A 13,844-nucleotide genomic window follows, 5' to 3' on the forward strand; every position below is an offset into this window, starting at 1 on the left:
CCACAAATTAGATTATCCTGAACTCTAGAGGATCTTAGACGTCAAATACATTGGTCAAAGTCGACGATGGCATAGAAGCACATCACCATGATGGCATAGAATCTCATCACCAGAGACATTACCAATATTACATCACCGAAACTGAAGAAGGGCCATTCAGGGACGCAGTGATTGAATTTTACTAACTTGAAACGGGCAGACTTCACCAAAGACTCGTAGTAGCTGGTCATCTTCACCAAAATCTAGAATCAGCAGATTCAAGGAACCTCTCTGAACACCTTGCTAATGAAACCACCACCACCACCACCAACTTCGGCCAAACCCCCAAAATTAAACTACCAAACACCAGACTTTAATTCATGGCAAAAACAAAGGAATTGGAATACATGGCCTTTCCTAGACTTCACCATAGCTCAATGCTTCAAGGCTCCAGCTTCATAATTTCTATTTCAATTATTTTTCTTGTCCTAGGAGCGTTTTTGGCTATTGATTGGATCTCCCATATTTTACTAACACAGATTTCTGACATTGCAACTGCACTGTTCTTGGACATTAGTAGAAAACTACAAAATATTACAACATCTGCTTACAATTTAAAATGAAAAGTAAACTCTATTTCTACAACTGACAAAATGATTTCGCAATTTAAAAATACAAATCCAAAGCATGAAATACACTAATGTCGGACAATTGCAGAAATCAATGCAACTGGAGGCAGGTGTGTCCATTTCTGCTCCAAAGAAGAGGCAGCAGAACAGGTTGGATCCCTGGTTCACTTGTAAAGCTGCTTGAATCTTTTACAAGCCTCCAAAACGTTTTTCCTGTGACCGAAGGCGCTTACCCTGATGAACCCATCACCAGCAGGTCCAAAACCACTGCCTGGAGTGGTGACAACGTGAGTTTTCTCCAGAATCTCACTGAATACATCCCATGAATTTCTGCCAGGGAAGTGAACCCACACATATGGCGCATTCTTCCCACCATACACTTTAAAACCAAGTGAATCAAATGTCTCCATTATTATATTACTATTTTCTTTGTAGAAACCGACCACATCATGCATTGCCTGCAAAAGTATAAATCAATAGATCTTATTATAACCAGAATAGGTAACGTTTTTCTGTCCTTTTGGCTGTTAAAGAGGAATGTTAAAAACAATATTAAATTGCTCTATTTTTACCATTAAATAAATGATGATAATAATAATAAAGTCTAAACAAATAAAGAACTATAAATATTTAATCACCTATAATTTTAAAAAAGAACAGGATATATGATGACAAAGGTTCCTTAAAAAAAACCTATTCAGTAACCCCAGCGATACACCTGAAGGTTTATTAAAAAAAAAATGTTTATATACAATATATAGTTTAATAAGTAAGAAGCCAAATCAGAGAATTTGTAGAAAAGAGAATACATAATTAAATTTCAATTTGTTTAGAGAAGACCAAACATAATTAAATTAGAATTTGTTTCTTGTTAGGTTGCTTTATTCTAATAAAACAACAAATTCTAATTGGTTTCAACTAATATGTAAGAAATTAGTATTTTTTATAGCTTCGAAAATCATATCGTTGACATGGAAAAGTCAAAAACTTTTAAAAACTAATGTAGCAGCACCGGAGGAAGTTCAAAAAACAAGTCTGAATGCTTTCAGTTTTCTATTATATCATTAGATAAAGAGGTAACCAATCAGTGAAAATGAGACTACAAAACAGACCTTAAGGCCCTCTGGTGAAAGGCAAGCCAGACCACCAGCTTGGGCAATGTTGGATGCACCATTGAAGCTAGTACAAACAATACGGTTGAAGTCGTTGGCTACCGGAAATCCATCTGAAAATAGCAGTATCTTTGGAACTACAGTCCAACCAAGACGAACTCCAGTGAAACCAGCATACTTGCTAAATGATGATGTCTCAATTGCAACCTGCAACAAAATATTTAAACATAGAAATTATATATTTATGAACATTTCTGTCCACAACACTGATCGGTGGAAATATAGGTCAACCTATCCCTAACCATAACGTAAGCACCCTCCTTTTGCCCAAATCACAAATCGTTGTTACCAGCAAAAATATAAAATGACAGCTGTGGCTAGGTACGGTTGATATCAGTTTGCTTTGGTCAGTGTGAAGGGGAACTTTAATCCTGAAACAAGGGCCTCGGTTTTGCTTTTGGCAACCAAAGCCAGCTGATACACCCACAGAACTGCACTATACCAACTGAGCACGCAATTGGTTCGGTGCAATTGGTTTTTTCCCCCCTTAACAAAAAAATATATATTAATAATAAATTAATAATAAAAATAAAAATTAAACCCTCAACATCTATGTTCTTAGCAATCAAACAAAATAAAAATCAAGCAAAAACATCACATATAAACAGATCAGAGGGGGGAAAAAAACCCAAAACCAAATTAAATGAATGGCAAAGCTCAAAATAGAACCTATAAAATTAAAGGAAAAAGGAAGGGATCCACCTTGTCCATGGAGGAGGAAGAAAAAAACCATCTGATGTTAAGGGAGGTTGATTAGAAGGAACTGTTCAGCATATATGGATTAGTGGTGAGGGAGGTATGGGAACTCCACATTCATGACAAGGATGATATGCATGGAGGAGCCACTGAGGCCCATGTCACCATATGAGATGAGGATTTAGGCAGAGTGGAGTGAAGATGAGAGATGAGTTGGGGGGAAGGGGCAATTGAAGAACAGACGAGGAGAGAATGCATTTATGGTTTAGGGTTATATAGAAGATCTAAAACGGCCTTTTTTTTTTTTTTTTTTTTTTTTTTGTAAAAGGAAAATAAATGCAGAAATGAGCTTGATGTGGCTTGAACTTGGGACAAAGGTTTGAAAAGTTGGCGCCTTCATTAATAAGTTACAGACTGGAATAAATTTTTAGTAAGGACATTTCTGCAAAGAATAGCTCTCAGATACAGGTCTGGCATAATGTACCTTTTTTTCTCACATAGGTGTCCAATGCTCTATCAACACCGAGTAATCCCCCACTTGTGCAGTACCCCCATTTCACACACTCTAGGTAAATCAGGGAGAATCACTAACCGAAACCCAAGGTGTTGGTAAAATACTTAAACTCAGGACCTCATGTATCACATGGAGCTTAGGAACCACTAGACTAATTTCTTGGAGTTGTCTAGTATAATGTACTAGAAATGAGGAGATAAAAGCCAAACGTCTTATGACTCAATGAGATTGCCATATCCTCCCATTAGGGAGAACATGAGTTGAAATCACCCCACTTGTTGCAAGCAGAGGAAAAAAAAAGGAGATGCATCAGCTACCCCATGAAAAGGAAACATTTTGAGGTGCCATAAGGCACAAATCCCTTGGAATTGTCTAGCATAATGTACTTGAAAGGAGGAGATGAAAATTGGTGACAGTGCATCATCTGCCTTCATGCAAAAGACACATTTTGAGGTGCTATACCTATATGACACAGATTCATTTTTTAACATGAGGTCATTTTAGAGAAAGTTATAGCAATCAACACCACTTATAACCAAAGCAAAAGTAGCAGAATGCAAGACATCAAATCTAAAATATGGCATCTAAATCAGGATAAATTGAAATTTTTGAAACTTTTTGAGAGAATTGATCTTCTGAGCTATATTCAGGTGGTATATGGTGGATAGACTAGACCCTAGCAAGTGAAATGTGGGAAGTGGTAATGAGTTATTTTCACCGGAAAAAAAAAAAAAAAAAAAAAAAAAGAGTTCACTTCCTCCAACAGTATGGTAAGCATGAGCCAGATAGCAAGTTTATTACTAGCACTTCTTAAAAATGGCCTCATGCTCAATAAGAAATATGCTTAAATTGGCCTTTGGAGCAAGTGGCACCTCCCCCACCCACAAGCATAGAGTAAGTAACCCCCCAGGTGCGAGTCTTTCCCTAGGAAAGAAAAATAAATAAAAAGAAATAAGCTTAAATGCTATGAAAAATATATTAAAATCTGAGTTGGGACAAATTGGGGAATTTGTCTACATGTGGTTATGGTGGGTTTAGTTGTGGATTTTGGAATTAGAGTTGTTGAAGAAAGGGTTATGATGTTGCATTAGAAATTAGAAGGCAGTTTGATGAGTAATTTGATGGCTATTTATTAAAAGAAAGCACATGGGAATTTAGGGTTTTGATGGGTAAAACCATAAAAAGAAAGGACTTGATTGGGGTTGCAAGGAAGAAGGAAAAGAGTGAATTTTATGGTGTTCAGGGGCTGTATGAACAGTATTCGTGAACAGTATCACAAGAAAGAGATGAATAAGAAAAGAGAGAAGAGAAAAGGTAAAAATAACCCTAAAAGACTCATGCATAGACCTTTAAAGCCACATGCCTTTTACTTCAACTGGAATTAGACCCCTTAAAACAATTCTCAAATAGGCAAATTTACAAAGTAATAGCAAATTAGTCCTCCAAGACTACATCAAAATCATTCAAAAGTTCATTTCAAAGATGTCCAAACATACCCTCAACATAAAAATAATTCTCTTATAAGTATGGATTTTGAACTTCAGAAAGAAAATATTTTCCAAATTACATAACCATAACCTAAGAAGCTTTCCAAAAGTGCATTTATGGTTATAGGTAGACAAATTGAAACAAAATCAATTTAATAGAGATTAAATTTGTCAATTGTGAGCGAGGAAAGTACACCCAGCCATATTTTCTAGGACATATTATTGATCTCATTCATCTGAAATCACACAGCATCTCTCAGTGTTGACCAATGCAATAACAAGGATAAAATTAGCAAAACAAAAACAAAATTAGCATCCAAGGGCAGATTTGCTGAGAAAAAATCTAAAAACAAGTCCAAAGTTACCTCTTTGGCTCCAGGAATTTCATAGATGGAGCGGGGGTTGTCCTCAGACGTATACATGGCATAGGCAGAATCAAAGACTATGATTGACCCATTTTGCTTAGCAAACTTTACCAGCTGGGTCAGTTGCTCCCTGGTTGCAGCAGCACCAGTAGGATTGTTTGGTGAACAGAAAAATATGATATCTGTTCGAGGAACACTTGATAAATCAGGAAAGAAGTCATTCTCTGGAGTACACTTCATATATTCAATCCTCTGAAACTTCTGGACATCCTTCTGAAACTTTCCAGTCTGGCCCATGATAACACTTGAGTCCACATAAGCCTGCAGTTTCATCCATTTCTAGTAAGAAATTGATCCTGCACACCTTTAAAAGCTTAATCACTCGAAAGACACCCCAGGTAGCGAATACCTTATCTAACAGACCAGCCCAGTGAGAAAATCATTGTTTTTCTATTTTTCTGAAAGCAGGGTGGATTGTCAATATGGTGAGAAATTATGAATTAAGTGGTAGGACTGCCTAAACAACAACCAAAGTAATTGTCGAAATTCAAAGTAGCCCAAATAAAATAAACCAGATGTCAGATCTACAATACTTCTCAACTGTAAGTGAATTACTAGGCATAATCCTTATTAGTGTAGTCAAAGGTAAGCTGGGTGCTTGCCCAGGCGCTCAAGCAAAGGCAAGGAGCCACTAAGATGCCTGTGAAGGCCTGAGGAAAGGCACCTTTAGTGAGGTACCTTTAAAGCCTAGTGAGCACCTGAAACAATCTATAAGGTGCTTGAGGTAAAAGCCTCAATGAAATTCAGCCAAAAACCAGAGAGAGACAGCAGTCCTGCAATTATGAATTTTAATTATAGTTTATGGCTCTTTCCATCCTCTCTCCCTGCCCTCATCAATTTAGAAACAGATTTTTATTTTTATTTTTATTGGTAACATACACAGACACACCCAATGGGACTTGAACCCACGACCTCAGCCTCCACCTAGACTTTATAAGGGGAGGAGGTGCTAGTTGAACTAGAGGCTAGAGCTCTTTGTTTTTGCTTTAAAGTTTCAATCATATAAAATTTTTAACTTTGATAGTTGCTCTTTCTCTCATACATAAGCTTGTTTTAAAGCCTAATCTTGGATTTCCTAAAAGTCTCCTACCAATTTGAAAAATTCAAACTCTGCCTAATAAGCATTAGATACATATGATATGAGCTCATTATAGGTACAATACTGATATTTAGAATTTGGCACCTCATTACACTTGGGTTAGCGCCTCTTTGGTGCCTCAAGCCTCAGGCTATACAAGGACTTGACCCCTTAAAGTCATTCATCCTCGTATTACCTAAAAACTAACTTCCCAAGTGAACCTTGTTTTATCCAGCTACAAAATTCTACATTAAAAATAAATAAATAAATAAATAACAAAAACAACTTCAATAGCGAATGATTAGTATGTATCACATATTATTTATCAAAGACATTAATATGTATCACATGCACCATGTCACTTTTGTGTAAGATATTGCATGGGTTGTTCAAAGAAAGTATAAATGAAAGTATATAAAACATGGGAGCCTTTGACTGGTATTTCATGCAAAAACAAACTACAGAAATAAACAATATAATCATAAAAAATTACCGAATGACAACATAAAACAATACGACCAAATGAATGTTACCTACAAATAAAATAAAATAATAAATAAAAAGCACGACCAATTGAATTTTGACAATACTGACTCAAACCGTTTCATTAATTATATATATCTAGGTTCAAATTACACCTAACAATAATATGATAATTTTTTATCGGATCTGCATTTTGACAAATCCACCATTAGCTTATATTTTCTTCTAATGTCCTCCATGCTTGAAATAAATTTAAAGATGATCAAAGATCAATAACCATCTCATCTATAAAAAATTAAAAATAAAAATAAAAAAATTTCGGTATATTAAAATTATACACAAAACATGAGTGTATTAATCAACTAGTAAATAACACCCAATTTACACAAATTTTGGTGTGTTAAGAAGGATGAGAATGTATAATCCAACCCAATGTTGGTAAAAGCATAAGGTGTTTTTAAGCACAAAGCTCAAGCGCACACTTCGTTGAAGTGAAGCACACATTTTTCAAAAATAATGTAATAAATTGGAAATTACTTATTAATAGACAATATAACAAGCAAGTGATCAACTAATCATTTTTTTTCTAAGTTATAATGCTTTTATTGCAAAAGACTACTCCATGTACAAGACAAAAAGAAGCCAAAAGAATTATAATGAATAAAAAAATTATGTACAAAGTCTGAGGGACTCTTTAAATTCAGCTATGGAAATGCAAGTGAACAACTAATCATATAAAATTGAAATATAACATTTTATATAATTCTCTTGTGCTTTACAAAATATACACAAAATATGATATTTGATAGCCATGCTCAAAATGAAGACATGAAGAACATAGTTGAATCACAATACACCCAAAAGGAAAAGGCCAAAAGCACTAGAATTTTAAGTAATGATTTCTATGCCTAACAAAAACAATTCAATGCAATCCTAAAAAATATATAATCATCATCCTCATTAAGCATTAAGAATTGGAACATTATCACTATCATCATGAGATTCGTAACCCTCATCACCTTCCTCATCTACTCCATGTAAATTAATACTCTCCTCATCATCTTCCTAATGCACTTAATCTAAATTAATAGCCTCTCTCTCGTGAGAAGTATGTTGTGAAATAGAACTTGAACTTGTTGCCCTCCCTAATGATCCCATTCTTGCTTAGGTCTCCTTTGGTGAGGAAGAGCAGTATGTGGAGTGTGCTCCCAATGGATTTTTACTTTCTTGAATTTGTAAAAGTGTGGAGGGGTGGGCTTAGGTGTAAGATATGATACTATAAAACTGATTTTTGTATAATAAATCCATGGTGAATATCAAATGCAGCTCACTTTACAGGCAAAAAATATTGAGCATCCGGTGCATTTACCAACCTTAATTTTTTTTGGATAAGTAATAGAGATTTTATTGAGAACCCAACAATGAATTTTTCTAAAAAAGTTTAGACCAATAAAAAGTTATTGAGTAGTGTAACATTAGCAAAGAGTTACACAAGTGTAACTTGATCCTAAACCTATATATCATATGAAAATAGAAAATTTAAGAAGAAAATGGAAAATGACAAGTCAAATGCAACTGACTAAACAAAATTTCTTTTATTTTGTAGAATAGTGAATTACCGGGTATGATGGGTCTTGCACTGCCATTGTAACATTAGCTCCAAAAAGAACCTGCAAGTGTAGAAAGAAAGCAAATTCAGATGGTGTTGAATAATAGATTACTGATAATGATACAAATTATCACTAAGTACAATAACCAAGTATAACCCATCAATGGTAAATAAAAGCATCTCTCGCATGCAAACAAATATAAACAGAGGCAAAGATTAATGTAAGGATTTTAAAACCAAAGTGTGAAAAATTAACCAAACCTGAAGGCGGGAAATATCAGATTTTGCACCATCTGAGACAAATATGTCATCTTGCGTTACATTAAGACCATTATAAAATGTTGAACAAATTGCAGCTCTCAGAGCCTGTACCAATCAGCAATAATTTTAGTCTACAGATATCATGAACTTTATCATCACGAGGAAGTAAAAAATCTCAATTAAATCTCATATTAAAATAATAAATAAATAAGAGACTTCCATTCTTTGGCTTTGCTAATCTGTTCTTAGTTCTGTCTTGAGTCTATGTGTGATCAAATCAGATTTGAACCTAAAGGAGGGGTGTGTTAGTTCAAGAGCCAAAATCTAAATTTCAGCCAAACCTTGATCATCAGCATCAATCTCGATGTTTTGATAGGTCAAAAAAGTACGTGTAGCATGTTTATGAAACCATTTTAGCCATTTGGTTTATTGAGAATACACTAACAATTAGAAGCACTCAAAAAATCCAGCCATTAGAAAATGGACCGGTCACAATAACTTTCTAAAGAGATCACATAAGTTACATTTAAAATTATACATTTGAACTCTAGATCCATCGCTTATATTATGCATACTGTCCATGTATGTTTCAAGCTCATTTTATGCCATATGAACATGCAAGGGAAACTCTAAATCTTCAGGACACATTAGAGACAAGACAATCTGTTCAACATTTGTAATAGAAGTATCTAAAATTAACAGTGAAGTTCAACTCCATGAAACAGTCAATTAGGAATCAAGATGCCACATACTTTTTCACCCTGCTCATCCCCATAACCACTGTAACCCTCTAGTGTTGACAATTCATGTGCTCTCTGCCAAAGTAAAAACAATTTGAATCAATGATAAAACAAACAAGGGGTCTGCTCAATCGTAAACCATATAAGATATCGAACTGTGCTAAAATATCATCAAAACATACAAGAAACCAGATGATAGTTTTAATTATGTCAATCAAATAGCAATCCTAAAAATGCTGTTTGGGTTAGTGCTTGAGCAAGAATTCTGTGAGTCATAGAAAATATAAGGCCAAATCAACAATTACAAGGAAGAGAGATCCATCTTCACAAAACTATCAAGCATCTCTGCATGAAGAGATTTCCTTAAAGAAAAGAAAAAAATAAAGTAAAACCAGAAGCATGAAAAAAAAAACAAAGACAACAGCATCCAATGATGTAAAAAATGCCTCTAGCCATTCCATGATATGGCACCTTCAGTGCTCCAATTTCAACCTCAAAACAAGCAATGGCCCTAATTGAGTCCAAACTGAAGATTGTAATTAAGTTGTGGATTGGAGATGTCAGATGCCCAATAAAATTATTCTTTTTAAAGATTATAATCAAATTGATCCCAACTTAGAGACAACCAATCTGGGTGGAGCATGATGTCTGAAGAGGCAATGCAATGCCTTTAACCCCATAATAAGCAGTAGCCCCATTTACACAAGAGCCTTAAACCTAGCTCAGATAAATGGTACAAAACCACACTTGTTTTCAAGGTCACTTTTCAAAAAGCATCCCAAAGAAATCCATACTCAACACCTATGAAAGAGAAAAAGAGCAGCTCACAAATATAAATAAATAAATATATATATATATATAAAGGGACTTCGATACTTCATACCTAAACACGCAATCTTCTTGTTATTCACCGTGCACAATTATATGCCCAGTGAACAGCTTTATATTTCTTTTGTTAAGATAACAGGGATTAACTGTGAACAACCCAAATCTAGTTTTCAAAAAAATTAATTTAGTTTTCAAAAAAATAATTTTATTGGCATGTTACACAGTACACACACAATCAGCTGGTTTTAAATTCACCAACCCACCCTCCACCTTGTGCTTATAAGGAGAGGTTGTGCCATTTGGGCTAGACTTCATTGGCTTTCACCAGATATATCTTCAGCCTAATTATAAAAACTGCTCAAATTGGCCACTTAAATCACTCTTCTACTTTTTACAAATAAAAGCACTGTTTGAAATGGAAAAAATAATGTTCCTAAAAATTTCCTTTTTTTTTTTTTTTTAATATGAGTACAATGTTCATAAAAATTTTCACCAGAATGAATGTAAGATGCTCTCCTTTTTGTAACGTGAGACATGGCAAATGCAACAACAACCATATGGTTGCAGGAAAAGGAAGTGAAACATGTCTAATTTTTATTTGTCCCAGAAGCCAGAAACTGCACTTTGATTTTGCATAACAAAGCTATATGGCCAAATTGGAATTGGCATCACTTTTTTCAAAACCTAGAACAAATATAAATTAAATTATTCAAAATGTCCATACATTTTAATTCAGAAATTTCAGCATTTTTCTCTGTACATATTCTGAGCAATGAAGAACTGCAGAAACATCAAGAAATTAAAATTTTAAAAAAAAAAAAATTCAAACATACCTTTGCCATTGCAGAAGTAATAACTTCCGGAATAGGCTCAGTAGTGTCACCAATTCCAAGGCTTATCACCTGTGCATCTGGGTACTTCAGCAAGTGTGCAGCCCTCCTCCTAGCAATCTATTTGCAAGAATTATAAGCACAATATAGGATTACTTATAAGTTTATTTAAAATAAAGATAATGAAAAAGATTTGTGGCTTGGGTAAGGTTGGGAGGCCAAGTATATACATACAAGAAACTGACAAAACAATATAACTAAGCAATATTATTTTCTCTATTTCCTTGCCTTTCTTGGTCATTTTTTATATCAATAAAATGTAAAATGAAATTCCAATTCAGGGTGATAGAGACATCCAAAGCACCATTCTGCTTCAATTTCATAGGAACTCTGATGCAACAGGCCATTATATTAAATTTCCATGAAAATATATCTAACAGAAAGAGATGGTGAAAAAGAATTTTTCAAAGTTTCACTTAAACAAATGCATCATTAGATGGAGATCTTGAACAGAGGAAGATACAGGAGTTGAGACTGGTTTATATTTTTGGTAAACAATAGAAGACGTCAGGGAAGAAACATAAATATATAGAGAGGAAACTATACTCCGACATCCAAGCTTTATTCCTCTATTATTATTATTATTTTTATTAATAAGCAACAAGTTTCCTAAAAAAATGAAAAAAAAAAAAAAAGAGGCTCGGTACACAGAAGGTATACTCAAATGTGTCAACCATGCAAAAATAAAAGATCAACATAAACTAGAAAAATCTGAAAACTCCTAAATGAACACAGAGGAGAAAAATCTTGGATACTGGAAATCATAATCTATGGTCCTAAGAAACAAATGATTTACCGTAATATCAATCACAGGTCAAATAAATGAAGTTTACAGATCAACAACAATAGCATAACAACATAACAAGTAAGAGCACATGCCATCACAAACCTCTGGAAAAAGGTAACCCGCTTGAAGTTTGGCCATGTTTGCATTGCGAGAGACCTTTGTCGTGTAAGCTTCACAAAAACAGCAAAGGTTTAACTTGTTTCCAAACCATGAAGTTTTAACACCGTCAAATTAATGTCAATGATGCAAATATTCAGTTTTTTTTTTTTTTAATTTAAAATTGCAGGCAGTAATTTTCATTATACACATGGCCAAGAGCCTAGAGGCTCAATGGCATTGCCTGATTCTCTCCCAAGTATAGAACTTTGGCTCGAATACCCCTCCCCCCACCCCCCCCCCACCCCCCCCCCGGTAACTTGCCAGAAGGAGAAAAAACAAATCATTAAACGCCTGTTCTCAAAACCACCACAAGACCACTGCCTATACTCTGTAATGCACCAACCACTAACTATTAACAATATAAACCTTACGCACATAATGTACATATAGGCACTGCCAGACTAAACATGTGATACCAGGGCTACTACCAAATCTTACTACAAGCTTACAACCTGATGTATCAACTTTTATACACAAAATAAAACAAAAAATAACTGATTAATGCTAGGAATACTACAAAATTTACAACATAAGTTTTACAAACTGACGTATCACCAATCACAAAAAATTAATTTAAACAGACATTTCTCATGTGTTGAGGTGGCACAAATCACATTTACTCCCGCATCATCGTAGGCTTTTTCAAATAGATTTAATATTTTCCAAAATAATTATGAAATTTATTTACTACTAAGTTCCTGAAGAGGCACCATTCCTATAACTATAAGTTGCCAAGTCAGTTTGTCAAGGAATTTATTATGTAGTAGTAGTAAAACTTGTACTCCGTTTAGCATTTTCCATGTTTCATGACCCACCACCATTCACATTCCAGCAACAATAACAACATCGGTGCCAGAACAAAGTAACATTTTAAAAGCCTAACATGTTGAAGAACACAACAAAAACTAATTCAAAATTAAGATTTGACATGAAGGCAATGAAAATGGTACCAGTCTGAGCCTCCTGAGGCACTGCAACACATTTACAAATACCGATTCTTTTTGCCGGAACCGAAACATTTTTACTTCTGCACAGCATCAAAAACCCACAAATATTCAATTTAAAAGGGGAAAAAAAAAATCTAATCTTCTACACCCTAATAGTCATTATTTAAAAATCAGGGTATTATAAATATAAAAAGATTAGATCTTTCATTTTCTAGAGAACCAAACAGCGAAAAAAGAGAGAGAGGGAGAAGAACGGAGAAATGGGTACCTCGAATTAAAGCTGGAATGGGAAAGGAAAGCTGAGGAAGATGAAGAGATTGGAGATGAGAGTTGTTGCATTACAGACATAATTTCAGGTTAGAGAGATATGGGATTATGGTTTTTCTTTTTTGAGATGAAGAAATTTTTTTCCTTTTTCTTTTTTCTTTTTTTTTTTTTTGAGACAAAATTGGACAGTAGGAAAGTCCGAATAGAGTGTATAACAGTCAGTACAGTGTACAACACAAACACAAGTCAAATGAAGAAATCACAAACAAATGTTAATAAAGCGGTAAAGCAGTAGAGAAGTCTCAGGTTAAAGCCGCCGCCAGCTGAAGCCCTACGGTAACAATGTTGCTGTTTATCAAATACTATTTTGCTGAAGCCCTACCTACCGCTCTGTTTTTTTGACAAGGAATTTAGGTCAAAGTTTTTCCTAAAAATGGTTTATTATCATATGTTTTAAGGGTATACGCTACTAAAACATTTTTAATAATATGCAACTAGTAAGAATCCAAGTCACTAATCACTATGGTTTGGTTTGATGAACGTGATAATGGGTTTTTTTTTTTTTTTTTGGGTTGGATTTGGTGTTTGGACTTATCTTTATTTCAAGCCGTCACATCAATAATAATAATAATAATGATATGATATGATAATGTTGAGATGATGTAACCATTTGATAATTTTATTTGTACATTGATTATTCTATTGGTTAGCTTAAAACGTTAGTTACTCTAGCTAGTTGGTATAGATTTAGCCTCCGTTTAGATTCTAATGAAAAATAAAAATTATTTTACTATTCAGTTTATTTTTTTTATTATTTATGAACTTCACTACACTTTTTAATAGTATTCATTAACCTCACTATATACTATTTCAGCTAAATTTTACCTTTATCT

The 13,844-nt window shown here is 34.2% G+C and overlaps 1 protein-coding gene across 1 annotated transcript; it reads right to left on the reverse strand.

The window, feature by feature from the left end:
- Positions 1–519: 519 nt before the first annotated feature.
- On the reverse strand, positions 520–13,390 carry LOC111990228 (LL-diaminopimelate aminotransferase, chloroplastic). Its single transcript, XM_024022012.2, has 10 exons — positions 12,953–13,390; positions 12,688–12,764; positions 11,681–11,748; positions 10,735–10,851; positions 9,086–9,148; positions 8,334–8,438; positions 8,083–8,133; positions 4,843–5,163; positions 1,721–1,927; positions 520–1,066 (listed from the first exon to the last, which is right to left on the reverse strand). Exons 1-10 carry the CDS (start codon positions 13,030–13,032, stop codon positions 773–775), a joined length of 1,383 nt encoding a protein of 460 aa, XP_023877780.1. The 5' UTR covers positions 13,033–13,390; the 3' UTR covers positions 520–772.
- Between the last annotated feature and the right edge of the window lie 454 nt (positions 13,391–13,844).

This window comes from Quercus suber, unplaced genomic scaffold (assembly GCF_002906115.3).
Source record: "Quercus suber isolate HL8 unplaced genomic scaffold, Cork oak 2.0 scaffold_3B, whole genome shotgun sequence".
In the NCBI taxonomy this organism is placed as follows: domain Eukaryota; kingdom Viridiplantae; phylum Streptophyta; class Magnoliopsida; order Fagales; family Fagaceae; genus Quercus; species Quercus suber.